Genomic DNA, 27,513 nt, shown 5'->3' with positions numbered 1-27,513 from the left:
TTTTTTTTTTTTTTTTTTTTTTTTTTTTTTTTTTTTTTTTTTGGAGAACTTACCAGACTGGTGCTGGCATGACATGACCCAGGAAATAACCTCATCAGCGTCTACAATGTCAAGCTTTCCAAGAATGTCCAGTGCAGTCAGCCCCCAGTATGCACCATTCATTCTTAGATGTTCCATCACCACGGATTGAAAATCATCCTTTCTCTGGACACAAAACGATCAAAGATGTGGGCAACTAAAGTAACATTTGGGAGTGACTTTGAAATGGTTAAAATCATTTTTATCAGATTCAAAACAATTATACTCGTATGAAAATCAATTAAATGATTGAAGACATGTTTCATAGCGATTTTGAACACCACCACAGTGATTTTAGCCATTTCAAAATCACTCCCAAACATACCCTAAAATGCATGAGATCCACAAATGGAAAACGCACCTTTTCAACTGATAGTATGTATTTAACATGCTTCTCAGCGGCCAGTTCCCCCATCTGTCAAGTCCTGGCCTAATTAGCTATTATTTCATGGAAATCGATGGTAACAAAGTAAAACTCAACAAACATAACAAACACAGAAATTTTGTAAGGATCAATAAATGGTCAATATACAGAATCTCACGAACAACGAAAAAACAGCGATTGGGCAAGAACTAAGTGTATATTTCCTACTTAAACCATCAATTTACTCGGCTATGAAAGAACTAACCCGTATAAACTTTTGAACGATAACGACGAACAGTGAAATTATAATCTCAATAACAAAGTGATCAATCTCAAGCAATAATGAAATCAAGTGAAAGAACACGGTTGAAACCTGAACGGAAGAAAGAACGCGGGAGAGAAGGAGTGACAATAAACCCACACAAAGAAGAAATGGCGCAATCGCCAATGGCCAAGCACGACGGAGATTGAAGCGAGGGCGAAATCGTTGAGAGAGAAAACGGAGCTAGGTCTGTACGGAGAGATATAGAGAGAGAAAATTAGATCGATGACTGAAATTGACTCTTCAAAGTTTTTTTTTCACTAAAAAAATTCCACTTAATTACAAATGGAAATTTCTATATTTATTATTATTTAAACTAAAAAAAACATTTCAATTTTATTTTACTCCTCAAAATTTATTTATTTTATTTCATATTTATATCTTGACAATAATATAATTTAATTGATATAAAACATCCTTCAAAAAATTAAAAGCTTGAAAAAAATATAATTGATGTTTAAGTAAAATTATTACCAATATTTCAGTAAAAATAATACAAACTATTTAAAAAAATAAAAAAAATAGAAGTTATTACACAATACGTCGTTATTAGTTGATATATGAATATGAATGAAGATTGAATTTCGATCTCAATTAAATAATAATATTTTCAGATCTATTTTTCTCTCTTAGTTTTAAATTAAATTTTACTTGCATTTATTATTAAAATACTTAAGTTCATTCTATCTGAGTTGGATAATACGAGCTAAGCAAAATACGAGCTAAGCAAAGACAAAGGATGTTCTTATTGGAATACAGACCACCAAACACCACCTCCAACAAAAAGGGAGGGAAATGTTACACGACACAACACCAACAAACCATGCAGAAAAAACAAAAACCAGAACAGTAACAACATAATTACGAATCAGCCCCTGCGATAAGTGGTGGTGTCACTCCCCTCCTTGCCCACGTCATCATCGTGGGCCATACCAAAAGTGCTTTTCACAGCATCCGCCGCTCCTTGGGCCATACTCTTCACTTTCTCGCCCGTCTGCTCCAGTATCCCTCCGGTCGTCTCCTTCCCAGATTGGGCCTTCTCTCGGGCCGCTTGGGCCTTATCCGACATATAGCTTCCTGTCTGATCTTTGGACTCCTTGGCCCATTCTTTCGTGGACTCCGCTGCTCCATGGGCCTTGTCCCCCATTGTACCCATCGCCTGACTAGTCTTCTCCTAAAATAATAATAATTAATTAATTAATTTAGAAAATAATTCATTTTTAAATCAAGAAAATACCTCAGCTCGGCCCTTGGTTTCACCAGCTTTGTAGCTCTGATTGTGGGATGCCATTGTTTAGAAATAGATTTGTTTCTTTTGTGAGTAATGATGGGATGAATCAAATCCAGCTTATTTATAAGCTTCCCGGAGCTACCAAATGGATTGACACGAGTCCACGGAAGTGACACGTGTAGGGCTTACGTGCCCTCGCCTGGGATGCTGCTCCACTGTTCTCACAGACTTTGGCGGCACCAAATCGATGACTCAGCCTATGTGCTCTTGCCACGTGTTTGCTCCTGCTTCCGTCGGTGCTTGTTCAAATCTATATAAAAATACAGTAATGGTATGATATTGTCCACCTTAAGCATAAGCGCTCTCATGGTTTTGCTTCGGAAAAGGTTTACACCAATGGAGAGTGTATTCTTTGATTATAAAAACTGGTTCAAATCCGCTATTGAAAATACGTCTAATTTTGTCGGAAAGGAAATGGCCCGTATAACTCACTTAGTAGAGCAGAAGACTAAAATCTTATCAAATTGAAGAACAATCTTATCAAAGGATCGTTGGATAAATATTATTTTCTTCGAACAATTAAAAAAGAACTCAACCATTCAAATCAAACCATTTCGAGGTGGGCTGGGTTGTAAACTCTATTTAGTGGTTCGAGTCATCAACTCGATCAATTCTAAATAGATTTTTTCAACTCGACCCAACCTATGTACTCGACCAATTTTCATTGGACCCATGTCACGTACCATGAATTAATTCGTGTTTTAGGTCAGTATACTACCAACTTAAACATATATATATATATAAACGTTGAAATAGTCCATTCCAACCCCAAAAATCTGGAACAACAAACAGGCAAGTGCAAGGCCATGCACAAAAACAGGCCAAGTCCCAACCATTTGACAGCGCTATATAATCTCCGGCTTTGATCACCTTTCAATGCATCAATTCCCACGTCTATTTTCCCAAAAACACCAAGAAAAACATAAAAATTTAGAGAAATGGCAAGCCAACAGGATTTGAGCTTCAAGGCTGGGGAGACTGTTGGGCAAGCTCAGGTCAAGAAGGATGAGGTTATGAGCCAAGCAACATCCACCCAGGATGCCCAATCCGCCGCCCAAACTGCCACCGACCTGAAGGACCAAGCTGCCAGCTTCCTCCAACAGGCAAGTACTTGTCATTTTCTCTACTTTCACTGACAAGAATGGGTGTGTTTTTTTTAACACTTTGGTGTTGTTTTTGTGTGTTTGTGTAGACTGGAGAGCAAGTGAAGAGCATGGCTCAAGGAGCAGCTGAGGCAGTGAAGAACACACTTGGGATGAAGACTGACACTGATACCACCACCTCACCCAACAACAACCCTACCAACAATCCTTCCCCTACAAGTTAATTTCGTTCTTCAATAACTTCATTTTGTATAAATAATTTAAAGGGAGAGAGTGATGTATTGTCCCCTTCCTTTTCCTAATTAATTTCATTCTTTATTATTTTCGCGCGTTTGAGCTTTCGTACAATCTCGTAATTTAAAAGTGGGCATATGGGTCAATTTAGATAAGACTTTACCTAATAAATCTGTGAAAGAGGGTGATGGTTCGTATTATAAATCTTACTAGAACTCGGAAGCTTTTGATTTAGTAGCAGGGCAAACATTTCTTAATTGTTGCTACCGAAAATAAAGCAATAAATTGAATAACGTAGACTGCAACATAGGCTTGGTCTACTAGGGTGGGGCTCATCAATTTAATTAGGATTTGTCTTATGATGAAACAATTCATTGCATTGATTAAACCATTTTACTATGCTCATAGATAAATCCAATTTTCATTCCTGAACGAATTATTATTTATAATTTATAATCATTATATACATTAGGTCTATTTCAAAAATCTCGAAAATCTCTCTTTGCCCTGTTTTCTAAAACTTTTCCTTAAAACCGAGGCCAGAGGCTTGAGCATACGTCGCTTGGTCGTAGGCGACGCAAGAACGAATTGGCTTAGCTCCGAATTGGCTTAGCTCGCTCATTTGTTGTTGGAACGTGCGACGCAAGTGCGATCGCTTGGCCGTAGACGACGAATTGAAATAAAGAATGGCTTAGCCCATCTGTTGAATGTGACGAGTGAATTAAATATGATATTTTGAGATATATTTAGACAAGTGAATTAAATATGATATTTTGAGATATATTTAATAATTAGTTTATATGAGATATGTATATTTTAATAATTAGTTTATCTGAGATATTTTGAAAGATAAGTGAATTAAATATAATATTTGGAGATATATTTTAATAATTAATTTATTTGAGATATTTTGGAAGTTAGTGTATTTTTTTTAGATTTGATTAATAGTATATTTTATTTATTTACATGGAGTTATATTTATATTTTATTTATTTATAAGTTTATGAATATTGTTTTAGTAAGTTTAAAAAAAGTTTAAAAAAGTATTTTAGCATTAATAAAAGTTTTGAAAACTTTTTTTTTATTGGATATTTATTTATATTTCTAAGAAAGTAAAAATAAAAAATAATTTATGGCGTGTTTGGATTATTAGTTTAAATGTTTAATTTTTTTATTTAAACAAATTTTCATGTGCTCCTATAAAATTAAAGAGGAGAAAATGGTATCCTATTAGAGTAGTTAGGTTTACTGAATGAATTAATGAAAATGAAATAATAAAGCAAAAAATAATGCAATAATTATGGAATAAATGCAATGATTATTGTTTTTTAATTTGTTATTATTGGAGCTTGAATTGGACACATTGAATATTCAAACCCGACAAACCAAGGGCTTTGGATTAGATAGATGGACTAGGTGCCAAAGTGCCCCTGGGGCCATCTATTTTACCTGAGGTGTGCAATTTGCATACCCACCACCCGGCACTTTGGTGAGATCACCCGGGCACGAGTCCATAAGAACTAAATAATAGATATAAAAAATACGATATGAAACAGGTCAAAGTGGATAATTACGAATGGTATCAGAACACGGACAGTGTGTTAGGGGTCCACAAGGTGGAAACCTCTCTCTATATGTTGGGCATCTTTCGGATTAATAGTTGGAATTCTTCCTCAGGTGCAGTATCCTATCTTTGTTTAACCGAATAAAGTGAGGTATCCGAGAGAACTAGGTGTTGATTCTTTATTCGGTATCTGAGAGAAGAAATTCTCGGTAGGAAAGAACTAGGTGTTGATTCACCTGGGTTCGTCTGTGACGCTTCGGGGCGGTGCCCCAAATCCCTACAAGCAGAGGATGATCAAATCTGCTACACCGACCAGTAGCCCTTATACTGAATCGACTTTAGACTAGCTTTACATTATAAAATACCCCTCGGGGAGTTCGAGGGAAGAACCCAGAACCCGATCTACGGCCGAATAGTAACTCCTATGTAAGCACACATACTGAGAGCAGAACTCAAAGCGAGAATAGCGCCACTGACCTATATAGCCATTCTTGTAGATCCGGGTGTTGCGTGGTTGTTTTGCAAGATGTCGCTTTCAGTTCGTAGAGTGGATCAAAGATGTGTTCGGCTTGATTCGTTGGTTCACTTCGTCGTTTTATGATGTGAAACTCGATTCCATTTACACAAACAACTACGTTCTTGCTTTGTGATTCCCTTCGTTTGCCTATCTTTGAAGACCACGAATTAGGGAAAACCTCTCTTGAACTTGCCTTCTTTATCTTTTCAGTTGTTTTGCCGAATCGGTTGTTCAAGATTTTTGGTCTCTATTCGAATCCGATGAAAAAAATGGGTTGGACTTGTTGAGAATGATTCTGATTTAGTTCAAGGCCTATTAGAAGTAGAAGTCGCTCTGTTGGGGTTGGGATCCTCGCAGACAGAAAAAGATTGCAGTCGATTTGATAATGATGTTTTAAAATTGATGTTAAGGCCCACAAGGTGGAAACCATTAATAGACACGTTTTTTAAATTGTAAGACGGATGACGATATGTAATGGGTCAAAGTTAGCAATATCTGCTAGCGGTGAACTTAATGATATCAGAGGCAGTTACCAGACAAACGATTAGAGGCACTGATCAGAACAATATCTACTAGTAGTAGGCATGAACAGTTACAAAATATCACCGTCAGTTTCACGATGTTAAAACGTGTCTACTCGAGAGAGGTGGGATCCACATCTTTACGATTAATATTTGGGTGAAGTGTTATGAGGATTATGACATCATTGTAAGTGGCGGCGTGACAAGTATCCCAGTGGGTACCTATAATTTATTCCTCATTTAAAGCACAATTATAAAAGCAAACGATCCCCCAAAATTCAGCTTTGAATGAACGAGAAAGGGTTAGAGAAGAACAAAAGCTCGACACGTCTGGTTAGGCCCAACTGTTCACCTAAACAAAACGTTTACAATTTCGGGTTTCTTTTTTAACGGATTTTCGTCGAATTTCTCTTCCAAACCCCGTTTTGTTCACAACATCTTTTCTTATCTTGGGATCTTGAACACCACCAAAATTCTCGCCCCTTTTTCTAGCCGTCTCAGGAGGAATCAACACAGTTTTTTTCTTATTTATGATCTTTTTGTTCTTGCAGTGTTGGCCCATACTCTGAACTCCTCTGCCCATCGTTCTTGGAGCTTCTGTACTCTGTAATGGCGTCCTGTAAGTGTTTCTTTCTGCCATTCATGCTCCTTTTTAGTTTTGTTTTATTTACTAGTCTCGCGTATGGGTTATCTTGGTTGAGTTTTGTTTTGATTCTTTTCTTGGTAATGATGAAGCTATAATTCTTGAATTCTTTCAAAATCATGGCTATGATGATGGATTTTAATGAATGTATATGATTTCGAAGTTCTTTTCTGCATTCCGCACTTAACCCGAGGGTTTGAGTTTCAATGATATGAATGGGGGGTGAGAATGAGAATGAGAATGATCGGATCTTCTTGATATACAAATTTAAGTATAAAGATTGGGATGAGATTCTTAGGGATGAGATTCTTACTTCGTTTTCTTTTATTATGATCATAATCATAGTTTCTCTGCTGCTGTTGTTGCTTTCCTCCTCGTATTGCAGGCAGCTTGAGAACTGCAGACTTTAAAGTCTTCAGGTTGGATGTTTGTAGGGGAAGAGTCTCTACTTTACCATCTTGTAGCTTAAGAAATTGGAGCAGGACACCGCAGCGATATTCGAGTTTGATAATATCATGTTCGTCTCGAAGAGATTTGCGTGCTTGTTGTAATGCATCGCCTGAGACCCAGAGTATGTGTTTATGTTACTTGTAATCTTTTCATGAAGCCCAACATTATGTAATTGTTGTCAAAAGTCAGTTTTCTTTGTGAGATTACACATTGAGAGGGGAACGAAACATTATTTATAAGGGTGTGGAAACCTCTCCTTAGTAGATGCGTTTTAAAACCTTGAGGGGAAGCCCGAGAGAAAGTCCAAAGAGAACAAGATCTACTAGTGTTGGGCTTGGATTGTCACATTCTTTGTTTTTCGTCTTACAACGGGTTTTCTTTTGAATTGAAAGTACGTTAGGAATTTTACATGAACAAATTGGTAAGCTGGTGTGATTGGATTAGGATTGGGCAGAGCTTTTGAAAAGTGAACTAGGCTTCTTGAGTCTACTTTTTAAGGCCAATTACCATGAATGTTAAAGGTTTGGTTATTCATATACACCTTTGAGGCATATACATTTTTGCATTCTCAAAACTCCTGGAGGTTGTCAATCTCTGGAGCTTTCGTTCACGCCATTCGAAGTTACACGAAGTACTTGATGCTCACCATTTTGACAAAACTCTTGTGAGATCCCATATCGGTTGGAGAGGGGAACAAAACATTCCTTATAAGGGTGTAGAAACTTCTCCCTACACCCTAGCAGACGCGTTTTAAAGCCTTGAGGAAAAGCCCAAAGAGGACAATATATGTTAGCAGTGAGCTTGGGTAGTTATAAATGGTATCAGAGTCCGTCATTGGGAGGTGTGCCAACGAGAATGCTGGACTTCCAAGGGGGTAGATTGTAAGATCTCACGTCAGTTGGAGAGGGGAACGAAACATTCCTTATAAGGGTATGGAAACCTCTCTCTAGCATACACGTTTTAAAACCTTGAGGGAAAGCCCAGAAGGAAAAGCCCAAGGAGGACAATATCTGCTAGCGGCGGGTTTGGGTAGTTACAAATGGTATTAGAGATAGTCATTGGATGGTGTGCTAGCGAGGATGTTGGACCTCCAAGGGGGATGGATTATGAGATCCCACGTCAGTTGGAGAGGGAAAGGAAACATTCCTTATAAGGGTGTGGAAACCTCTCTCTAGCAGACGTGTTTTAAAACCAGGAAAAACCTAGAAGGAAGAATCCAAAGAAGACAATATTTGCTAGCGGTGGGTTTGAGCTATTACAACTATGTACATCATTATTACTATATTTTGTTTCCTAAACCCTGTTGGAATGTTAGACTCTCTGATTTGCATGTCTCATTGACGTTGTACAGCCATAACCGGATCAGAAACAGGTTCTGAAGAAACAAAACCTTCCAGTTCGGCCAGCCAACTTATCCCAAATTTGCAGGAGGTAAACTTGGCGTTCTTTTATGAGTTAAAAGTTTAGTCAATAAGTAGACTGGAGCTTTTTGCTTGTTCTCTACTGGTTGGGAAGAGGAAATATAAGGGTGATGGCGGCGTCAGAAAGTCGATTAGTGTGATGGAAAATCTTCGATATTAGACGGATCAGTGTATGGGTAGCTTTATACGTTTATCGAGCATTGGATTCTCGTGTATATTGTGGCTTGAAATTGGGAAAATAAACATTTTCAACAAGCTAAACTTTCTTCCATGCTTTGTTGGATTTGTATGATGATGTTTTCGTACTGAAATCGCTCGTTTATTCGAAGTGACCTTGTCGTTTGGGAATCTAAACATACTTTTCATTCGAGTATGCAGGTGGAAACCCTTCTCACAAACATATGTGACACATCTTCGATTGCAGAGTTCGAATTGAAAGTATGTAGCGTTGTGTTGCACTGTTTTTAACTATTTGAACTTCGATTGCTCTTTGTCTCAAATACTTTCCTTCTCCTTCTGCAATCAGCTCAAAGGATTCAAGTTGCAGATAGTGAGGGATTTAAAAAGCGAAAATGTACCTCTTCCTCCAGTTCCAGAACCAGCTCCATCTCCTGATATTCAAAGTACAAGTTCTATACAATCGGATTCAAACGGTATGGTTAAAACAACATCATTGGCTTTATTCAAACCAGAACCTGTTTCTTCTTCGTCTCCGGAGGGGATCTCCAGATTTGTAGAGAAAGCTAGAGATGAAGGCCTAGCAATACTTTCATCTCCTAAAGTAAGCATACAACGTTTTTTGTTTATTTTCTTCTTGCCTAAGTCATGGATGGTGAGGTGAGGTGAGATTTGAATGCAGGTTGGGTTTTTTAGGCGGTGTCGAACCATAAAAGGCAAGCTTGCTCCGCCGTCGTGCAAAGAGGTATGTTGAATCCACACGCCCCCACAAAGGAGAAAAGAAACCTGGGAGAGTTCATAGGTTATATTGCGTTCTTTTTAGTTGCTTCTGGTCTGCTGCATTTTGATCTTCCCATTTTCTTTTAGCATTAGACATGTTTATTGGCGTGATGAAATAAGATCCTACATCGATTGGAGAGGGAACGGAATGTTCCTTATAAGGGTGTGGAAATCTCTCTCTAGTAGACGTGTTTTAAAACTGCGTGGAAATATCTATGGATTGGACTATTACAAATGGTATCAGAGTTAGACACCGAGCGGTGTGCTAGCGAGGGCGTTAGGCTCTCAAGGGGGGTGGACTGTAAGATTCCACATCGGTTGGAGAGTGGAACGAAACATTCCTTATAAAGGTGTGGAAACCTCTCCCTAGTAGACGCGTTTTAAAAACTTTAAGGGGAAACTCGAAAGGGAAAGCTCAAAGGGGACAATATTTGCTAACGGTTGGCTTGGATTGTTACACCAAACTTCACTAACATTGATTCACTAAACAGAACCAGGTTGTAAAAGAGGGTCAAGTGCTTTGTTTCATTGATCAGTTAAGTGCCGAGATCCCTATCGAGGTTCGAGTCTTGTCTTTAAACTTCATTGGTCAGTACTGAGCTGATTATATTCACATAAAGCTCTCACTGTTCTTGCACATTGTTTCTTCGTTTCATTTTGCAGTCGGACATATCTGGAGAAGTCGTGAAGATACTGCGCAAGGATGGCGGTAAGTCGGTTTTCGATGTTTTTCTTCTTCTACCCTTTAATACGCTGTAGTTTCGTGAACAATGGCTTAGCAATTCACCATTTTCATGACAGAGCCTGTTGGATATGGTGATGCGCTTATTGCAATTCTGCCTTCATTTCCTGGGATAAAGAAGCTTCAGTAGATTGCTTCCAAATCAAATCATTACTCTTAGATTCTGTGCCTCTAGATTGCTTATACATTCCATTTCATCTCTCTCATTTCAATAAACAAATTTCTGCATTGAACTTTTAGGATTTAGCCGTTGAACTTGTAGGAATTTCTATTACGGGACTTTCAAGTTTTTTCTTTTACATGGAGTAAATGTTCGGGCTTTATCGTTCATCTAATAAGTTCTTAAAATTTTCATTTTGTATCACCTAATTTTTTGGTTTGTGTTTAATATGTCATTGATTTATAAATTTGCTGATCTAATGTAACAATCCAAGTCTACCGCTAGTAGATTTTGTCTGCTTTGACTCGTTACATATCACTGTCAATCTCGCGGTTTGAAAACGTATTTACTAGGGTAACTGTCTACACCCTTATAAGAAATGTTTCGTTTTTCTCTCTAACCAATATGAAATTTTACAATCCACCCTCTTGAAAGTCCAGTGTCCTTGTTGACACACTGCTCGGTTTTGATTACGATTCCATTTGTAATAGCCCAAATCGTGAAGATGACAACGATATGTAATAAGCCAAAACATACAATATTATCTAGGGCTTGGTTATTACAACTAATTCTAGGGCTTGGGTTGTTACAACTAATTAGTGTAGACAATCGCTCGCTTAATAGTCAAACTTTTAAAATTTGTAGCCAAAATTGTAATTTTTCATTATTTTATAAATTGGAGTAAATTTTTTTGGTAATAAACAAATATCATAAATATTTGAAATTAATTTTCAGAATATGGAAATGAAAAAATAATAATAAAACAGTTCAAAAATTCGACCGCGAAACAAGTCGGGAAAGGAAAAAAAAACCCCAAACCGAAGCAGCGAGGCGACCGTGATTTATGATCGGGACTCCACCGCTGAATCTCACGACGGAGTCCATTTCATCTTCTCCGCTGAGTTTTCCAATGGACGGCTAGGGTTTCGGTTTCGTATTTCTCCCACCTACATTGTAAATATTGTATTGTTATACCTGTCGATAAATTGGATATGTCGTTTGCCATTTCAAATTTCATCGGTTTCTTCCAAATTTGTGGACGTAGGTTTGCTCTTCTGGAAGTTCTTTCGACAATGTAGTTGATTACTGGACAATTTTTCATCAGGCATCTACCGAAATCTTTTTTGTTCTTTTGCGTTAAATTTGGTCTCCTCGACTACTTAACTGCATGTGACAATTCTCGATTCTCTTGCGTTGAAGATTTTGACGATGCACAGAGATTTCAGCGAATCTTGCAATTGTAACTTTTCGGAAAAGAAATATTGCTTGGAATCCTACTGATTTTCCGTTCGAAGAACTTGAAACTTGAAATTGGACGATTTGGCCCTTGAGATGAGTGCTACTTATCGTTTTAACTAAATTACTCCTCCGGTCCCAGAGGCTCGTGGCGATTCGTCGGCATTGCCTCCTTCACATTCGGATAGTGGACTCCAACAGCGTACGATGCCTTCAAAATCTCGGATTCCACCATCGAACAATCGGAACATTGGGTATGACCATGAGTTGGGGTGTATGTCTACACCTGCTTTGAATGATACTCATAGAAGGTTACCTTCCTTGCGAGGAATTGGATTTCATGAAGGTCAATTGTCAGGGCGTTCGAATGAAATGAAAGTATGCAGACAGTTCCAACGCCGGAGGAAATGTGCATATGGGGATCAGTGTCGTTACCTTCATGAAAATCCTGAGAAAACTAGAGCTTTTGGCTCCTCCACCCAGAATTATGAGGTTAGAATAGTAGATTCTGGTCATGTTATGGATCGAAGACGTGGGTTGGATCAATTGGAAGAAGTCAGATCAAAAGTACAGACAGAGATTGTTGTCCGCGGTGAGATTCCAAAGCCTGTAAGATGCAAAACAAGGCTCTGTTACCCCTTGCAGACGACTGGTAGCTGCTCATATGGGGCGGTTTGTCGCTTTGCCCATGAAGAAGCAGGTATTTTGAGATTCCTCTTTCCTTTCCATTACCATGCTATTGTTGAGGATTGTAGTAGATATTAACATGGTATCCGTAGAGGTATGTTCTTAATTTAGCCGTGTCAATAAAATTCTCAAATGTCGAACAAAGACGTTGTAAACCTCGAAGGTGTTGTAAAAAAGTGATGAAGTGTCAAACAAAAGGTGTACTTTGTTCGAGGGCTCTAGAGAAAGGAGTCGAGCCTCAATTAAGAGGAGGCTGTTCAATGGCTCCATAGATCTCAGGGAGACTCTATGGTGTACTTTGTTCGAAGGAAGAATTGTAGGATTGTTGGACGGCAGTCCCACACCGAATAATTAAGGGGACGATCATGGGTTTATAAGTAAGGAATAAATCTCCATTAGTACGAGGCCTTTTGGGAAAATTAAAAACTTTCCCAAAACAAAGTCATGAGAGCTCATACTCAAAGTGGACAAAATCGTACGCATGATTCTTAATAATTATATGATTTCAAGTGACTTGCAGCTCTCCGAGCAAGAATGAATGTCTCAGTGCATATAAAATCTATTTTCTTTTGCCATTTACTTTATTAAGAGAAATTTTATGATATAAATAACCTTGGGTTGATTCAAATGAATCCCCTCGTAATCTCATTTCTTGGAAGATTTTGTGGTTGTGGAGGGGTCAATTTTTAAGCGTTGATTAGATATTGTTCCTCAGAAGCACGAAAACACTAAACATGACTGTTTAACCATATGTATAAATTTCATCCATGTGGATTTACTACTTAATCACTGCTTGAATCGTTTTTAAATCAAAAGTTGGTGATTGTCAAATTACAGGCATTGATGTTGTCCTTGTGTTCTTTGTTTTTGGAGAAAATAGAACTACAAAAGCTCGAGCCCTTCATTGCATCACAACGTGGGAGCGTATCTGATGCCTCTGCAACAACTTCTGCCGCTACCCAAGCTGAAATTGGAACCGTCTGTAAGAACGAAGAGCCAAGAATGAAGCAATTCTTTAAATCAAAGAAGTCTAAGAGGTTGATTGCCATTTACGCGGACTGGCTCGAAGATTGAGTTACCCACAACAAAGATTTCACCAAATACCGAGGCTTTTAAATGAAGGTTCTTCCATAACTTCTTAATTTCTTATCCACATTGAATTTAGGATATCATTCTTAGCAAGAATATGATTTTTTTTTTACTTTTTGTCAGAGATGCATGTAGGAAGATCTGAATTCATGATAATAGTTCATTTTTAATTTTCTACTCACGTTAGCTACTTAAAAACACGTTTTTGCAATTCTACTAGATATATAGTATTACATTTAGAATAAATCCTAATTTATATCTTACATAACTTTTGAATTTGTTTAGAACGGTGCTGGTGAAAGTTTAAAGATTAAATAGACATGAATTGGGTAAGAAAAAGAAGAATTGTGAGTGTGCCATTCCCATGAAACCTTGGGGATTCATCTGCGTTTGAACTTCTTCTTCCATGAAGGGTTGCCTTGAGCTTTGACACAGCGAACTATCCTCCTCACATCCTTCCTAACAGACAGGAAAGCCAAAAGCACAGCAAGAAACATGGTGGGATAGACACGGCTATATTGCTTATTATGATCGTAATATGCAGATTTCCTCCAAACAATACCCCACATAGCAACAAGGCAACCAAACAGACTCATCCGCCCACTCCCAGGCCTAACCATCCCCATCATAGCTCCTCCCACCGCCAAATAACTCCCAGCAATAACCTGCTTCACCTCAACATCACCAAAAACTCTCGATCTTTAAAGAGAAGAAAACAAAGTAAACATTGTAATATACCTCCAGGCGGTGGAGATCCGACGTGAATGGAGAAGCTGGTGGTGTTTTCATGCGGATAAACTTGTATATCTTTGGCAAACTTCTGAATTCTGGAATGGGTTTGTTCTTAAATATGGCCTTTGCAATGGCTCCTGGATAGAGGAGTAGCTCCACGACAGGTGCAGGGAAGACCTGGCTTGATAGCAGCTGGGAACATGTCAATTCCAGTGGCGTCGTGCACGATGGCGACGATGACGATGACAATGATGATCCTCTGCATGGAACCCTGTCCTCCGACAACATTGCTGGTTAGATCCATGCATTGTTTGGACGGAAAAGAGATGGAAAGTTTACCTGAAAAGAGGAACTTGGGTGAAAATGAGAAGAAAATATAGAGAAGAGGCTGTCCGAGATATGGTGGTCGCCCATTTCTTGGAAGAAGCCATGCCAGCAATGAATGCGTCTCCGGTCTGTTGGTGACTATTGAAAAGACGCATTCGAGTTTCAACGATCGAACAAAGAACAAGGAATGGCAGTTTCATGCTTTAAATATGGACCTCACACTTGGTTTAATACCATCTCTCAGGACTCGAATTTCCTTTTTTTTTTTTTTTTTTGTTTTTTTGTTTTTTTTAACGTGAAATGTCATGTTCGGAATGCATTTCGGGCTAGCCCAATCGATCGATTTGGGCCTGGAAATCGATATTACACACGTGTCTAAAAGCCCCAAATAGACTTGAATTTTGAGAAAGGAAAGTGAAATGATAAAATGGACAATATCATACTATTTTTCGAGGCCTCTTGTTTTGAGATCTAACATGAAAATCTCATTATAGTAGACATGTTTAAAATTGTGAAGCTGATAATATCTACTAGCGGTAGAGCCCGTTGTCTCGGTCGAGTAGGGCTAGACCCTCTCCATAGTAGATGCATTTTAAAACCTTAGGAGAAGTCTGAAAGAGAAAGTTCAAAGAGAACAATAGCGGTTAGCAGTTAACTTAATATAAGTGGTATTAGAATGAACTCTATCGAACTAACAATATGCGATAGTGTTAGGCGGTTAGGATCGGGATAGTATAGATAATTTTAAGTACGGGGGACAATAGTCGATGTAAATTAAATGGGTCGGGACATATTTGAAATGGTCCAAGCGTGGAAAGTCACTTCAACCATTCAATCTTCATGGATTAATTTTATTCAAAGACTATATTTCTAATTTAGAAGAATGTTATTTTTGTGAAGTAATCCATCTAATTAAAATGTGTACTTAAAACAAATCCAAAACGGTCCAAAACACTACAAAAGTCACTTCCAACCGTTCAAACTTCAATATTATTTTTATTTAAATATTACAACATTATTATTTTTCTTTTTGTTTATAATAGCGTAAAACTTCTTCAATTATTTATTTTATTGAATTCTGATTTATTTTAATAATGAAATTGTGGAGGATGTATTATATATATATTAATCTAAATTAATAAAATTATCGTCTAACAAAATAATCTTAAACTTTAAAAAAAAAAGTTAAAAAAATATTTTTGCCTTTACACTAATACTCTGCTTTAAAAATACATTTGAATTTCAAAAGTTTTTCAAAAATACCTTTAAATTTTAAAAAATTTCATTAATACTTTTAAATTTTTAAAAAAATCAAAAATTATATTTTAAATTTTTTTAAAAACTCAAACAATAATCTTACCATTAGTACCACGTTACAGAAATATTAATGAAATATCATGAACATAATTTATGAGATGTCTATAGATGTATTTCGTCCATATATTAACGATAAATTTTTTTAAATTTTTTTTTAATGAAAGTTACGGTGTTAACGATACATTTAAAATTTCATCAGTATTTTTTAAACTTAATATTAACTGTAAAAATATTTTTGAACCTTTAAGGATATTTTTAAAAAATTATTAGCAGTTTTTGATCCAAAACTAACAGTAATATTATTTTCTAGATTTTTTTTTTGAAAATTTTGAAGTATTATTAAAACTTTTTTGAAAATTTAGAAATATTTTTTAAATAAAAATACATTTTTTTAAAAAAATATATATATATATTTTTTGTTATCCCCAAGCATCAATAATTGACTTATTAAAATCCTTTAAAATAAATTAGTTGACTAAGTTCCTTAGTTGACCGAAACTGATTAAATTCCCTTCATATACTCCTCTTTTCACCGGTCGTTTTAGACTAGAAGAAACAGAGGAGGGAGAAAGGGGCGGCCATGGCTGGTCTGCAGAGATCTGTCGTGTCATTCCGGCGGCAGGGATCTTCCGGTGTCGTTTGGGAAGACAAGTTCATCTCGGAGGAGCTCAACAAGGCGGCCCCAAGCGACGGTGAATCCAGCGCCACGCCCGAGGTGAAGACGGGAAGAAATATTCCGCCGATCAAGACGATTGACCGGACCCGATCAAACCGCGGGGGAGGACGGGGGTTCCGGAGCAAAGATATGGCGGCGCCGGCAGTGGAGCCCCCGTCACCAAGAGTCTCTGCTTGTGGCCTCTGCAGCGCTTTCGGGAAATCCGGCGCCAAGAAACAGAGAGCGGCGGCGGCGGCTGGCAAGCGCCGATCACGGTAGGATTTGGGAAATTAAAGAGAATTTATGTTTTAATTTTTATGAAAAATAGGATTTGATAGTGTAAATATGTTTGGTTTTTTTTTTTTAAATTTATTTATTTAAATTTTAAATTTGGAATGAGAAATGTTTGTTTGTTTTTTTTTAAAATGAGAGATTGGACTTTGTGATACTAACTTAATTGTTTAAATTATAATGATATATTAATATTGGTGGAAAATATTAGTATTTATTAATAATTAATTTAAATTAATTCACTTAATTTGTTAAATTGACTTGTTGTATAGTTTTTTTTTTATTTTATTTTTTTTAAATAATGACAATTAATTGCATCCAATTCTACATATTAATCTCATCAACTTATCTTATTGTTAAATATTTTATTTTTAAAAGTCTATTATCTTTAAACATTTAATGAAACTTTAATTTTACCAATTTTATAAATAGAAACCAAAACTATATAATTACATATAAAATACTAAAATAGTATTAGGAATTATTTAATTATTTTAAAATTATATTTTAAATTGAGAAATAAAATAACAAATTAAATAAAAAAAATATTAACAAGAGGGAAGAAATGGTATATATATATATATATATATATATATATATATATATATATGATTTAGAGTAGAGATGTCCTACGGGACGATGACGTCTTCATCCCTATATATATATATATATATAATTTAGAGTAGAGATGTCCTACCGAACGATGACGTCTTCATCCCACCACCTATTTCATTTCTCATTTTTGCAAAATTTGAGAACTGGGGTAATCGAGTTCTTGAAGAATTTCGTTTTTTATCTATAAAATTCTTCGTTTTTTTATTAATAAATTAATAGTTGAATCAACAATAGTGAATGTGACGATAACGTCCATATAAATTTTCTCTTGAACCATCATAAAATGTTACAAAATTAAGGCAAAAAAAAAAATACATTAGGGTTGACTTTCTGTTGACAATTAGGGATGACTTTCTATTGACAATTTTGTAATTTTAAAAAATTACATATGATAAAAATTTACACAAATATAACTCATTTGATTAAAATTTATAAATCAATATGGATTCAACTTTCGATGACTCTAATATTTGTCAACGTCACGTGACATTCGAGTATAAGAAATAAAGGAACTGATCCTACATTTCATATCATGCGAGAGTGGTTACGAAGAAATGAAATTATGATCAGTAAATATTTTAAAACACAAATGCACATTCAATTTTTATGACTCAATCATAGAAACTTTATGATAAATAAGTTTGACTTCGATCAATTTTAAGTAGTAACAGGATCATGCCGAGATCAAGTCCACTTTTAGTCTAACCGATGTCGGTGACTCGAATTCATTCCTTATCACGATGTTTACCTTAAACTAACTTGAAAGAGATTGCAAAAACAAGTCTAAGTAGCTATTTGTATGAAGTTCAATAATTCAACCCCATAATTAAAACAAGAGAATTAGTTTGTTTGGTTACAATTTCTAAGTTTGGAGGAGTATATAACAAATTGAATTAGCCGTGAAAACCTACCATTTCCGCGAAAGCTCTGTTTCCGAACATGGAAGCCCATCGATTTTGGCGCTCTCCGATACCCATCTTGGTATTCACTGTGTTGGCGAGGTTGAGCTTTGAATGTTCGGCTGAATTTGACTCGTTGCTGCAGCTCCCACTTTCTGGGGCGAACAGAAGTCGATCCAGATCCAAAAGGGTTTTCTATCTTGCCGATTTTGGGGCGAAAGGAGATGGGATTAGCAATGATACTCAGGTATTTAACAAATTCCCAGGCTGTATGTTTGGAAGATTCTTATGAACATTGACAATTTGTTGATGATGATGCTGTTTTCCCTGTTCTTGATTTTCCTGTTGGGGGCTAGAATGATTGCTTCATTGCTTTTGATTGAAATGCTAGATTCTTTGTGATAATTGTGGCTCTAGGCGTTATTGGCTGCTTGGAAGATCGGTTGTTCTTTCACCATTAGAACCAATTGAGCTGTATGGTTCTTGCAGATATTATATATTTTCGAGCTTCTTATGAATGTCGACTATCTGATGATGATGATGTTGTTGCTGGTTTCCCTTTTTCTTGATTTTCCTGTTATGGGTTAGAGTGATTATTTTGAGATCTCATATCGGTTGGGGAGGAACCGAAACATGTGAAAATCTCTCCCTAGTAGACGCATTTTAAAAACCTTGAGGGAAAGCCCGAAAGGGAAAGCACAAAGAGAACAATGTTTGCTAGTGGTGGACTTGGGCCGTTACATGTGGTATGAGAGCTAGACACCGAGTGATGTGCCAAAGAGGAGGTTGAACCTCGAAGGGGGTGGATACGAGGTGGTGTGCCTATAAGGATGCTGGGTTCCAAAGGGGGGTGGATTGAGGGGTCTCACATCGATTGTAGAAGGGAATGAGTGCTAGCGTGAGGACACTGGGCCTTGAAGGGAGTGAATTGTGAGATCCCACGTTGGTTGGAGAGGAGAACGAAACATTCTTTATAAGAGTGTGGAAACCTCTCCCTAGTAGTGATCCCACGTCGATTGGGGAGGAGAACGAAACATTCTTTATAAGAGTGTGAAAACCTCTCCCTAGTAGTGATCCCATGTCGATTGGAGAGGAGAACGAAACATTCTTTATAAGAGTGTGGAAACCTCTCCCTAGTAGTGATCCCACGTCGATTGGGGAGGAGAATGAAACATTCTTTATAAGAGTGTGAAAACCTCTCCCTAGTAGTGATCCCATGTCGATTGGAGAGGAGAACGAAACATTCTTTATAAGAGTGTGAAAACCTCTCCCTAGTAGTGATCCCATGTCGATTGGAGAGGAGAACGAAACATTCTTTATAAGAGTGTGGAAATCTCTCCCTAGCAGTGATCCCACGTCGATTGGGGAGGAGAACGAAACATTCTTTATAACAATGTGGAAATCTCTCCCTAGTAGTGATCCCACATCGGTTGGGGAGGAGAACGAAACATTTTTTTGTAAGAGTGTAGAAACCTCTCCCTAGCAGACGCGTTTTAAAAACCTCTTTATAAGGGTGTGAAGACCTCTTCTTAGTAGAGGTGTTTTAAAAACCTCGAGGGGAAAAGCCGAAAGAGGACAAGCTAGCTGTGGACAGACATTTGTGACACTATGAAGTATAACTGTCGTGTTTGCTGATGTTGTAATAATTTTTGTCTCAAGCCACTCATTGAAGCCTGGAAGACTGCCTGTTCTTTCCCCACTAGAACACGAATTGTTTTTCCAGCTAGTAACACATTCCTGGTGCACCCTATAGAGCTTCATGGTCCTTGTCGGTCAAGGGTGACCTTAAGGGTATGAGCCAAATGCCATTCTTCTACCCTCCATACACCATCTCCTTACCTCTTATATGTAGTTTGTATTCTTATAAGATACATGGCACAATCAATGCTCCCAAAGATCCAAACGTTTGGGAACGTCGAAACCCGAGGAAATGGCTTTACTTTCGTGCGGTGAACCACCTGACTCTCAACGGCGGAGGCGAGATCAACGGAATGGGATATAAATGGTGGATGAGATCTTGCAAGATTAACTCAACAAATGTATTTTCTTCTTCAAACTCTGTATCCTTCTGTCCCATTTCAGGTTAACTTGTCTAAATCTGTCTCGAAGTAGGCATTAACCGTTGTTTTTCGGGTTTTATATGGCAGCCGTGTCGACATGCTCCAACAGTGAGTTGTTCTTGAGCTAAGTGTTCTATCTTCATTTTGTTTCTCAGCTGAGTTTTGACATGTATTGACATGGTGACATTTTCACTATTCTTTTGCAGGCCCTTACTTTCCATAAGTGTAAGAATTTAAAGATTCATCATCTGTTGGTTATTGACAGTCAACAGATGCATGTTTCTTTCACAAACTGTCTCCGCGTCGTTACCTCTAATCTTAAAGTGATCGCTCCTGCTTTTAGCCCGAATACTGATGGAATCCATATCAGTGCGTCGAAGGGTGTCACGGTCAAGAATAGCGTCGTTAGTACAGGTCAGTCATCTAATACCAACTCATCATTTGAGACTGTTCTATGATTCTATCTTCTGATGAGTTTAGATTTATGAACGACATAATAGTCGATCTTCGGTTATAAATATGCAACTCAAGTAGGCTTCATATTGCTCTCACGATGTTTGGCCTAGTTTGATGCCTGAATTTTCCCGGCCATCATACAGTTGAAACGGTCCAAGCTCACCACTAGCAGATATTGTCCTTTTGGGCTTTCCCTTTCAGGCTTCCCCTCAAGGTTTTAAAACGTGTCTGCTAGGAATAGGTTTCCACACCCTTATAAAGAATGTTTTGTTCTCCTCTCTAACCGATGTCGGATCTCACAATCCACCCCCCTTCGAGGTCCAGCGTCCTCGCTGGCACATTGTCCAGTGTCCACCCCCTTTGGGGCTTAGCGTCCTTGCTAGCACACCGCCCAATGTTTGACTCTGATACTAGTTGTAACGGCCTAAGCCCACCGTTAGCAGACATTGTCCTCTTTGGGCTTTCCCTTCTGCGCTTCCCCTCAAGGTTTTAAAACGCGTATACTAGAGAAAGGTTTCCACACCCATATAAAAAATGCTTTGTTTTTCTCTCCAACCGATGTGGGATCTCACAATCCACCCCCCTTCAGAGCTCAGCGTCCTCGCTGGCACACTTCTTGGTGTCAACCCCCTTCAGGGCTTAGAGTCCTTACTGGCACACCGCCCAGTGTCTGACTTTGGTACCATTTGTAATGGCCCAAGCCCACCGCTAATAGATATTGTGCTCTTTAAGTTTTCCCTTCTAGTCTTCCCCTCAAGGTTTTAAAAAGAGAGAAGTTTTCACACCCTTATAAAAAATGTTTCGTTCTCCACTCCAACCGATGTGGGGTCTCATAGCAAAAGAATGAGTTGACATCATATAAATCTTAACCTTAATAGTAAACAATCAATTTGTGGATGTGAGCCGAGTCGGCACACTCTCAATTTAATTTCAGCTTCTTTCAGCTCAGTTCGACTTTCTAAATTGCTAATATGACGACAAAGACGATGATCGAACGGTATCCTTCTCTTTTATCTAATAGAGAATTCTAATGCCAGCTGCATTTCCTTTCCAGGGGATGACTGTATCTCTATAGTCAATAATTCTTCAAGGATCTTGATCAAAGACATTGCCTGTGGACCAGGCCATGGAATAAGGTAACATAAATCTTCACTAGTTAGATCACTCCGATTGGATCAAAGAACCCGGTTTCGATAAATCGCTCTTTCGTTCATCAGTATTGGCAGCTTGGGAAAGCAAAACACATGGGCGCAGGTACATAACATAAGGGTCGATGGAGCTGTTTTGTCGAACACCGAAAACGGAGCAAGGATCAAAACATGGCAGGTAAAACGCATTTGTTCGTGCTCATTCGTATATACATTAGCTGATCTGTGCTCCTGTTTGCTGTGTCCATCAGGGTGGCAGTGGCTTCGCCACTGATATCACCTTCAAGAACATGTTGATGAAAAATGTATCAAACCCGATAATCATAGATCAATATTACTGCGACTCGAATCATCCATGTGCCAATCAGGTACTCGTTCCAACTCGTTCATATCGGAACCCAAACGACATACCTTTAACTTCTTGTTTTTGAGATTGGCAGACATCAGCTGTTGAAGTTAGAGACATATCATTCATTCACATCAAAGGAACTACAGCAACAAACGAGGCCATAAAATTTGCTTGTAGCGACACGTTGCCATGTGTCGACTTATATATGGAAGACGTTCTACTCTTATCGAACGATGGCGAGATGTTGACTTCGTTCTGCTGGCAAGCAAATGGTTCAAGTTCAGGGCCTGTTTATCCCCCGCCGTGCTTTCTCGGTAACGAGAGCTTCATCGAGCAGAAGGTCCAGCCTCACCCTGCTTCTCATTCTTTTTAGAGACAACTTCTGAAGCTTCTTCATAGTTGCAGAAGCTTATGAGAGGTTTGTAAAGTTGTATTGTATGTTCTGTATAAATCAATGGCTGGAGAAGAAGCAATCAGAAGCTGAAGATGAATTATGGAAATATCATAGATTTACTATTTAATATGATTTATTTTTTAATTCGATTAAATTACGAGTTTAGTTTTTAAATTTTTAAATTGGCGTAGAAATCGATGAAATTAAGCTTAGTTTTAACGACATTTGTTTTATTTTTGGGCTTTCCCTCTCGAGTTTCTGATCATTAGCAAATATTGTTCTTTTTAGCTTTCTCTTCGAGTTTCGGCTCAAGGTTTTTAAATGTGTCTACTGGAGAGAGATTTCACTCTTATAAGAAATGTTTCATTTCTCTTCAACCGTGGTATCTCACAATCTAATCCTTTGGGGGTCCGGCGTCCTCGTTGGCACATCACTCCGTGTCAGGCATATTGTCCTCTTTGAATTTTCTATTAGGGTTTTTAAAACACGTCTATTAGAGGAAGTTTTTACACTCTTATAAAAAAAACAATCGATGTGGGATTTCACAAAATCAACTTGAGCACAGTTCAACCCGAAATTGTCATATACTAACTTTTTTTAAGATAAGAGGTTCAAATTCTCATATTCACACTTATTGTACTAAAAAAAACGAGCATAGCTCGACTAGCTAAAAAGTACACCTCCAATGTGAGCATAATTTAGTCGGTATACTTATAATAAATCTTCAACTTATCCCATATAAAAAAAAAATTAATAATAAAGCTAAAGTAAGTTAGGCTATGATTAGGTAGGACAGGTGACACGCTTGAATTTCAACATCATGACCAAAAATCTTTCGAATACGACAATAATTCAAACAAACATGTTCGAAACAACGTAGACATATTAGGCTCTACACACCCTTTTGTTTTTCCTTATTTATTTATTTTATGCTTTTTTTAGTTCCCCTAAAATAAAAATAATAAAAAAATAAAAAAGCTGCATTTTTCTAGGCTTTGGCTTCTACCTTTAATATTTAATGTCAAACATTTCGGCATTTTATTTTATTTTTCTTGAAAAAAAAAAGCAATTTATTCAATTAACAGCAAACATTATGCTTTTTCTAGAAAGAATATTTTTTTTTTCTTTAGCTCGTAGAGCAATTATTTTTATTCTTATTTATTTATTTATTCATTTTTTAAGGATATGTCTGATTTTGATTTTGATTTATGGCCAAATTTTAGAAACTAATAATAATAAAATTAAAATAAAAATTATGAGAGCAGTTTTTTCTTTATTTTTTTTTTACTCCAATTTTAAAACGCGATAAATAATGATTTAAAATAAATAAAAAATTCATAAAGAACAATAATTAAGCAATATTATCATCGTAGTCTTGATTCTCAAAAATTTTAAATCTTCTCGTCTTTTTATTATAACTTAATCTAATGTAAAAATTTCAGAAAACGGGGCAGAGAGATTTCGGAAGAGAGGTTTGAAAGCAAGATTTGAGAAATTAAAATTGGTGTTATATGTGATGCAAGCAAAAAGACGACAACATCAGCTTATATTATATATTTTTAAAATTTTTAAAAAAAATGTAAATTGGAAAATTGGGGACAATGACGAGAAGAGATTCGTTGTTGGGTAAGGATTCGAACCGGCACAGCACGCCCATAGACCATACTCCCACACTCAAAGTTGCCGCTTTGACTCGCCTAAGTTGCCGCCGTCGATTTCGCCCACCGCCCACCGCCCATCATCGCTTATTCATTACTTAATCGACTCTCCTCTCCGTCAATTATTCCGTTCTTCCTATAAATATCACCCTCCCCGAATTCCATTCTCCCATCCAACCTTACTAAAGATATTATGAAGAACACCTCTCAACCACCATTTTCTGCCGCCGCCGCCGCCGGTAGCTGTAAGCAGCAGCAGCCGCCGCCGCCCCCTCGCCAAGAGAGGACCAAGATGGAGAAAACGCCGACCGTGACGGTGTCGGTGACGGAGGATGTTAATGAAAGTGCTGAAGCTTTCATTAAGAGGTTCAGAAATCAATTGCTGATTCAAAGGCTTCAATCCATTGAAAATTATGAGAAAATTCTCGCCGGTGAAACTTGAACCCTGTTTTTTTTTTTTTTTTTTTTAATCTATTTTATAGTATTTATTGTGTGTGATTTGGCTTAAAAATAAAGAGATTTATGTAATATTGTGTACGAATTTATTATAAATAAATGGTTTTTTTTTCTTTTATTATTATAATGTTTTTTTTAGGGTAACTATTTGAACACATGTTATATTATTGGAGGAAAGTCTGCATCCACTAATTTAGAAAATGCTCATGAGTTTATAATCAGGAATACTGTCGGGACTAAGTTCGGCCACAGTTTTTTTATAAATAAATCTAATTTTTTTTAATTTATAATTATAAATTAATAATCTGCAATAATCTTTAAGAGGTAGGTATTATATCGTGTCATATCAAATATTGTGTATTTTTTCTTTAATTAATGAAGTCGGAAGAACAAGTTTATTTGTTTTTTAATTCATGACTTCGACACGTTTTTTTAATTAACGACAAATTATTGCGACTTTTAATATGGTAAAAAAAAGAAGCTACGAGAACTTGAGTCAATTATTTTGTCACAATGCAATTAAATTCATCCTATGGTGTCTTTATGATTTGTCCGTACTAAAGGGGAAAAAAGTATTTTAATTTATACAAATAACCTATTTTAATATTTATTTAGCATAAATATCTAAATTTACCTTAATTATTTGTATTTATCCACCTAGTTATGATAACAAAAATAGTATCTAATTTAATTGAATTTGGGGAATATGAGAATCTGTATTAATAATATATTTTAAATTAAAATTGAAATCAGGGAAGAGTAGGTAAAATAGTATTTATATATTTAATATTACTTCAAAATGGTACATTTTAATTATTATTATTTTTTTTTTTTTGGAATTATTTATTTTCATGGGTTCTTCATCTTCATCTTCTACGGTAAGTAGTACTAAACCAGCTGGTGAATCTGCTGCTGCTGCTGTATTATCTGACAATTCAACTGCGAACAGGATCGTGACACCTCACCACTCAGTGGTATCACGGGGAGATTATCGCAGTTGCATATCTCGATCATGAACCCATCAGGATCGTGGAAAAACAACTGATCAACGTGTATTCCTCCTTCCTCTACTACCGCCCGCACGTAATCAATCCCCATCTCCTTCAGCATCTTCTCTACCGCTCCCATGCTCTCGCACTGCTCATCGTCGTCGCGACCGTAATCATTACAGATTCAAATCATATTTTCAAAAAAAAAAAAAAAAAAAAACGAAAACTAATTACCTGAAATGATATGTGATTATCCTTGGGATTAATCTCGCTCTTTTTCGGCAAACTCTCTGGTTCTTCCGATTGCAAGAGATGGATTCCAATGCCGTAGCCAAACAGCCTGAAAAACGTTAGATCAAGAACAAAATCATCGCCATAATCAACCACAGAGATTCAGAGACATTAATCAAACAGAAGGAGAAACGATTTTGAATCAATCGAAGCGATTTTGAATTAGGTTAGAGAAATTTTACCAAGCGCCATCGAAATCGAAGGATCCAGGTCTACGAATCGGGAAAAACCCTAGAACATTCTGGTAAAAATCAATCGACTCTTCCACTGATCTACAAAGAAGCGATATGTGATTTAGCGACTTCAGATGCAGAGGATTTCCTTCAGAGTCCTTCATCTTGTTGGAAATCGAAGAAGAAGACGAAGAAGAAAGGGAAATGTCGGCCAATTAGTAAGAAGGAGAGAAACAGAGAGAAGTGATTGTTACGGAAATGCCCGGAGAAAACGGGGAGACGTAGAAGGGTTTATATAAAACTCCTTCAGAAGGTGAGTCATGCCACGTGTCTGTTCATGCTAACGTGGAGGCTAACTCTGGGTATGACACGTTGCTGACTCGGATCACGGGTAAACACAACCGAATTATTTGTTGTGCAAGAATCTTTTTTTTTTCTTCTACACGTCAGATTCCACATTTACTAAAAGTTTTATTTTATTTTTTCTTTTCTTTTGAATTTGGGTTTGTTTTTTTTATAATAATAATAAAAAAACAAAATTGCATTATTAAAAAAAAATAATTAGTTTCTTTAATTGTACACGTCAAACAAAAATTTATTCAATTGCGCATTAAATATATATTATATAATAAATTATGAATTATTATTATTAATGAATACAAGCTATTTATTTTAAATATACTAAAAAAAAATTTAACAATTTTATTATTTCTAATTTTATTAAATATTTTTAAAGTTTAGTGATATATTAGATAAAAAAAATTAAAAATTTAAAGATTTATCAGATATAACCCGAGAAAGGTGGTTGATTTATATACAACTTTTTTACAAAGTCTAAATTTTAGTTGCGTAGTCAAATTTATTTCTTTGGAATGCTGGACTAAACGACTCTGATAGTCTAAAAAAAAAGTTATTTTCTTTAAAATATATTTTTTTAAACCCCGCTTATAATTAAAGTATTTATGTGTTTAATTTGTGAAGGTGTTTTTACATGTTTTTTTTTTCTCTCCACTAAAAAAGGACCGAGTCTTAAACGTTAAAAATAAATGTTTTCAAAATTTGAGTGGTTGTCAATAGATTTGGTCGTGATTTTCTTTTGACATTCTTCGTTGTTTGCGACTAATGGGTAGTGATTGGGATCGAAGGTTGGTGACTAACGATCGAGACCAATGACCAATAACTAGTGACGGGGACTAGAGACAAATGTCTAGTGGCTAGGATTGAGGATCGACTACTTGAGACCAGTGATTAGGTCGGAGAACGGGTGACTAGAGACTAATATAGTGATCAGTACTAAGCAATCCTTTTATGCTTAAAATAATAA

The 27,513-nt window shown here is 36.7% G+C and overlaps 8 protein-coding genes across 13 annotated transcripts in view; 4 read left to right on the top strand and 4 right to left on the bottom strand.

The window, feature by feature from the left end:
* The window catches only part of LOC111456483 (geranylgeranyl transferase type-2 subunit beta 1-like), a 4,583-nt gene extending 3,559 nt beyond the window's left edge, over positions 1-1,024 (bottom strand). For both annotated transcript variants that reach the window (XR_002712770.1, XM_023098356.1), the window contains exons 1-3: positions 816-1,024; positions 440-493; positions 54-204 (exon numbers count right to left, since the gene is read on the bottom strand). Coding sequence is in view for 1 of the 2 variants with exons in the window: in XM_023098356.1 (XP_022954124.1) it covers positions 54-204; positions 440-493 (205 nt within the window). In the remaining variant the exon portion in view is untranslated. The remainder of the gene's footprint in view (positions 1-53; positions 205-439; positions 494-815) is intronic.
* Positions 1,025-1,489: 465 nt separating this feature from the next.
* On the bottom strand, positions 1,490-2,091 carry LOC111456350 (late embryogenesis abundant protein 7). Its single transcript, XM_023098173.1, has 2 exons — positions 2,002-2,091; positions 1,490-1,938 (listed from the first exon to the last, which is right to left on the bottom strand). The coding sequence occupies exons 1-2, from the start codon at positions 2,053-2,055 to the stop codon at positions 1,633-1,635; spliced, it is 360 nt and encodes a 119-aa protein (XP_022953941.1). The 5' UTR covers positions 2,056-2,091; the 3' UTR covers positions 1,490-1,632.
* An 876-nt stretch (positions 2,092-2,967) lies between these two features.
* Positions 2,968-3,472, top strand: LOC111456481 (late embryogenesis abundant protein 1-like). Its single transcript, XM_023098353.1, has 2 exons — positions 2,968-3,158; positions 3,248-3,472. The coding sequence occupies exons 1-2, from the start codon at positions 2,994-2,996 to the stop codon at positions 3,380-3,382; spliced, it is 300 nt and encodes a 99-aa protein (XP_022954121.1). The 5' UTR covers positions 2,968-2,993; the 3' UTR covers positions 3,383-3,472.
* A 2,799-nt stretch (positions 3,473-6,271) lies between these two features.
* Positions 6,272-10,571, top strand: LOC111455878 (biotin carboxyl carrier protein of acetyl-CoA carboxylase). 2 transcript variants are annotated; one of them, XM_023097519.1, is made up of 10 exons: positions 6,272-6,327; positions 6,546-6,613; positions 7,023-7,208; positions 8,439-8,518; positions 8,887-8,946; positions 9,035-9,289; positions 9,368-9,430; positions 9,957-10,025; positions 10,129-10,174; positions 10,267-10,571. In XM_023097519.1, exons 2-10 carry the CDS (start codon positions 6,604-6,606, stop codon positions 10,335-10,337), a joined length of 840 nt encoding a protein of 279 aa, XP_022953287.1. In that variant the 5' UTR covers positions 6,272-6,327; positions 6,546-6,603; the 3' UTR covers positions 10,338-10,571. The 2 variants fall into 2 exon arrangements, with proteins under 2 accessions (XP_022953287.1, XP_022953286.1); XM_023097518.1 differs by lacking the exon at positions 6,272-6,327 and having other exon boundaries at positions 6,356-6,613.
* Positions 10,572-11,165: 594 nt separating this feature from the next.
* Positions 11,166-13,413, top strand: LOC111455880 (zinc finger CCCH domain-containing protein 39-like). 4 transcript variants are annotated; one of them, XM_023097522.1, is made up of 3 exons: positions 11,172-11,472; positions 11,746-12,303; positions 13,171-13,413. In XM_023097522.1, exons 2-3 carry the CDS (start codon positions 11,811-11,813, stop codon positions 13,362-13,364), a joined length of 687 nt encoding a protein of 228 aa, XP_022953290.1. In that variant the 5' UTR covers positions 11,172-11,472; positions 11,746-11,810; the 3' UTR covers positions 13,365-13,413. The 4 variants fall into 4 exon arrangements, with proteins under 4 accessions (XP_022953291.1, XP_022953292.1, XP_022953290.1 ...); XM_023097521.1 differs by having other exon boundaries at positions 11,173-11,321; positions 11,413-12,303; XM_023097523.1 differs by having other exon boundaries at positions 11,166-12,303; positions 13,128-13,413.
* Positions 13,414-13,598: 185 nt separating this feature from the next.
* Positions 13,599-14,709, bottom strand: LOC111455879. Its single transcript, XM_023097520.1, has 3 exons — positions 14,451-14,709; positions 14,118-14,382; positions 13,599-14,044 (listed from the first exon to the last, which is right to left on the bottom strand). The coding sequence occupies exons 1-3, from the start codon at positions 14,636-14,638 to the stop codon at positions 13,760-13,762; spliced, it is 738 nt and encodes a 245-aa protein (XP_022953288.1). The 5' UTR covers positions 14,639-14,709; the 3' UTR covers positions 13,599-13,759.
* Positions 14,710-18,197: 3,488 nt separating this feature from the next.
* On the top strand, positions 18,198-22,724 carry LOC111455877 (probable polygalacturonase At1g80170). The gene is made up of 9 exons (XM_023097517.1): positions 18,198-18,462; positions 19,875-20,006; positions 20,084-20,254; positions 20,363-20,383; positions 20,482-20,689; positions 21,786-21,867; positions 21,949-22,057; positions 22,131-22,247; positions 22,320-22,724. Exons 1-9 carry the CDS (start codon positions 18,256-18,258, stop codon positions 22,599-22,601), a joined length of 1,329 nt encoding a protein of 442 aa, XP_022953285.1. The 5' UTR covers positions 18,198-18,255; the 3' UTR covers positions 22,602-22,724.
* A 2,834-nt stretch (positions 22,725-25,558) lies between these two features.
* Positions 25,559-26,474, bottom strand: LOC111455883 (metallothiol transferase FosB-like). Its single transcript, XM_023097526.1, has 3 exons — positions 26,199-26,474; positions 25,960-26,065; positions 25,559-25,873 (listed from the first exon to the last, which is right to left on the bottom strand). Exons 1-3 carry the CDS (start codon positions 26,351-26,353, stop codon positions 25,625-25,627), a joined length of 510 nt encoding a protein of 169 aa, XP_022953294.1. The 5' UTR covers positions 26,354-26,474; the 3' UTR covers positions 25,559-25,624.
* Between the last annotated feature and the right edge of the window lie 1,039 nt (positions 26,475-27,513).

This window comes from Cucurbita moschata, unplaced genomic scaffold, assembly GCF_002738365.1.
Source record: "Cucurbita moschata cultivar Rifu unplaced genomic scaffold, Cmos_1.0 Cmo_Scf00018, whole genome shotgun sequence".
NCBI lineage: Eukaryota > Viridiplantae > Streptophyta > Magnoliopsida > Cucurbitales > Cucurbitaceae > Cucurbita > Cucurbita moschata.
The sequence above is the reverse complement of the archived record's forward strand: the minus strand, read 5'-3'. Positions and strand labels throughout refer to the sequence as shown.

Bases quoted from the DNA above. Each gene is read 5' to 3' on its own strand.
- LOC111455879 (XM_023097520.1), bottom strand. From the start codon at position 14,638: ATGAAACTGCCATTCCTTGTTCTTTGTTCGATCGTTGAAACTCGAATG. The intron at 14,383-14,450 runs GTAAACTTTCCA...GTCGGAGGACAG, and splicing joins ACCCAAGTTCCTCTTTTCAG to GGTTCCATGCAGAGGATCAT. The intron at 14,045-14,117 runs GTATATTACAAT...GAGGTGAAGCAG, and splicing joins CGGATCTCCACCGCCTGGAG to GTTATTGCTGGGAGTTATTT.
- LOC111455878 (XM_023097519.1), top strand. The intron at 8,519-8,886 runs GTAAACTTGGCG...TCGAGTATGCAG, and splicing joins TTATCCCAAATTTGCAGGAG to GTGGAAACCCTTCTCACAAA. The intron at 8,947-9,034 runs GTATGTAGCGTT...TTCTGCAATCAG, and splicing joins TTGCAGAGTTCGAATTGAAA to CTCAAAGGATTCAAGTTGCA.
- LOC111456481 (XM_023098353.1), top strand. From the start codon at position 2,994: ATGGCAAGCCAACAGGATTTGAGCTTCAAGGCTGGGGAGACTGTTGGG. The intron at 3,159-3,247 runs GCAAGTACTTGT...GTGTTTGTGTAG, and splicing joins CTGCCAGCTTCCTCCAACAG to ACTGGAGAGCAAGTGAAGAG.
- LOC111455883 (XM_023097526.1), bottom strand. From the start codon at position 26,353: ATGAAGGACTCTGAAGGAAATCCTCTGCATCTGAAGTCGCTAAATCAC. The intron at 26,066-26,198 runs GTAAAATTTCTC...AACGTTTTTCAG, and splicing joins TTCGATTTCGATGGCGCTTG to GCTGTTTGGCTACGGCATTG. The intron at 25,874-25,959 runs GTAATTAGTTTT...GACGATGAGCAG, and splicing joins ATAATCACATATCATTTCAG to TGCGAGAGCATGGGAGCGGT.
- LOC111456350 (XM_023098173.1), bottom strand. From the start codon at position 2,055: ATGGCATCCCACAATCAGAGCTACAAAGCTGGTGAAACCAAGGGCCGA. The intron at 1,939-2,001 runs GTATTTTCTTGA...TTATTATTTTAG, and splicing joins AAACCAAGGGCCGAGCTGAG to GAGAAGACTAGTCAGGCGAT.
- LOC111455877 (XM_023097517.1), top strand. From the start codon at position 18,256: ATGGAAGCCCATCGATTTTGGCGCTCTCCGATACCCATCTTGGTATTC. The intron at 20,007-20,083 runs GTATGAGCCAAA...TATTCTTATAAG, and splicing joins GGTCAAGGGTGACCTTAAGG to ATACATGGCACAATCAATGC. The intron at 22,058-22,130 runs GTAAAACGCATT...TGTGTCCATCAG, and splicing joins CAAGGATCAAAACATGGCAG to GGTGGCAGTGGCTTCGCCAC.
- LOC111455880 (XM_023097522.1), top strand. From the start codon at position 11,811: ATGCCTTCAAAATCTCGGATTCCACCATCGAACAATCGGAACATTGGG. The intron at 12,304-13,170 runs GTATTTTGAGAT...TGGAGAAAATAG, and splicing joins CTTTGCCCATGAAGAAGCAG to AACTACAAAAGCTCGAGCCC.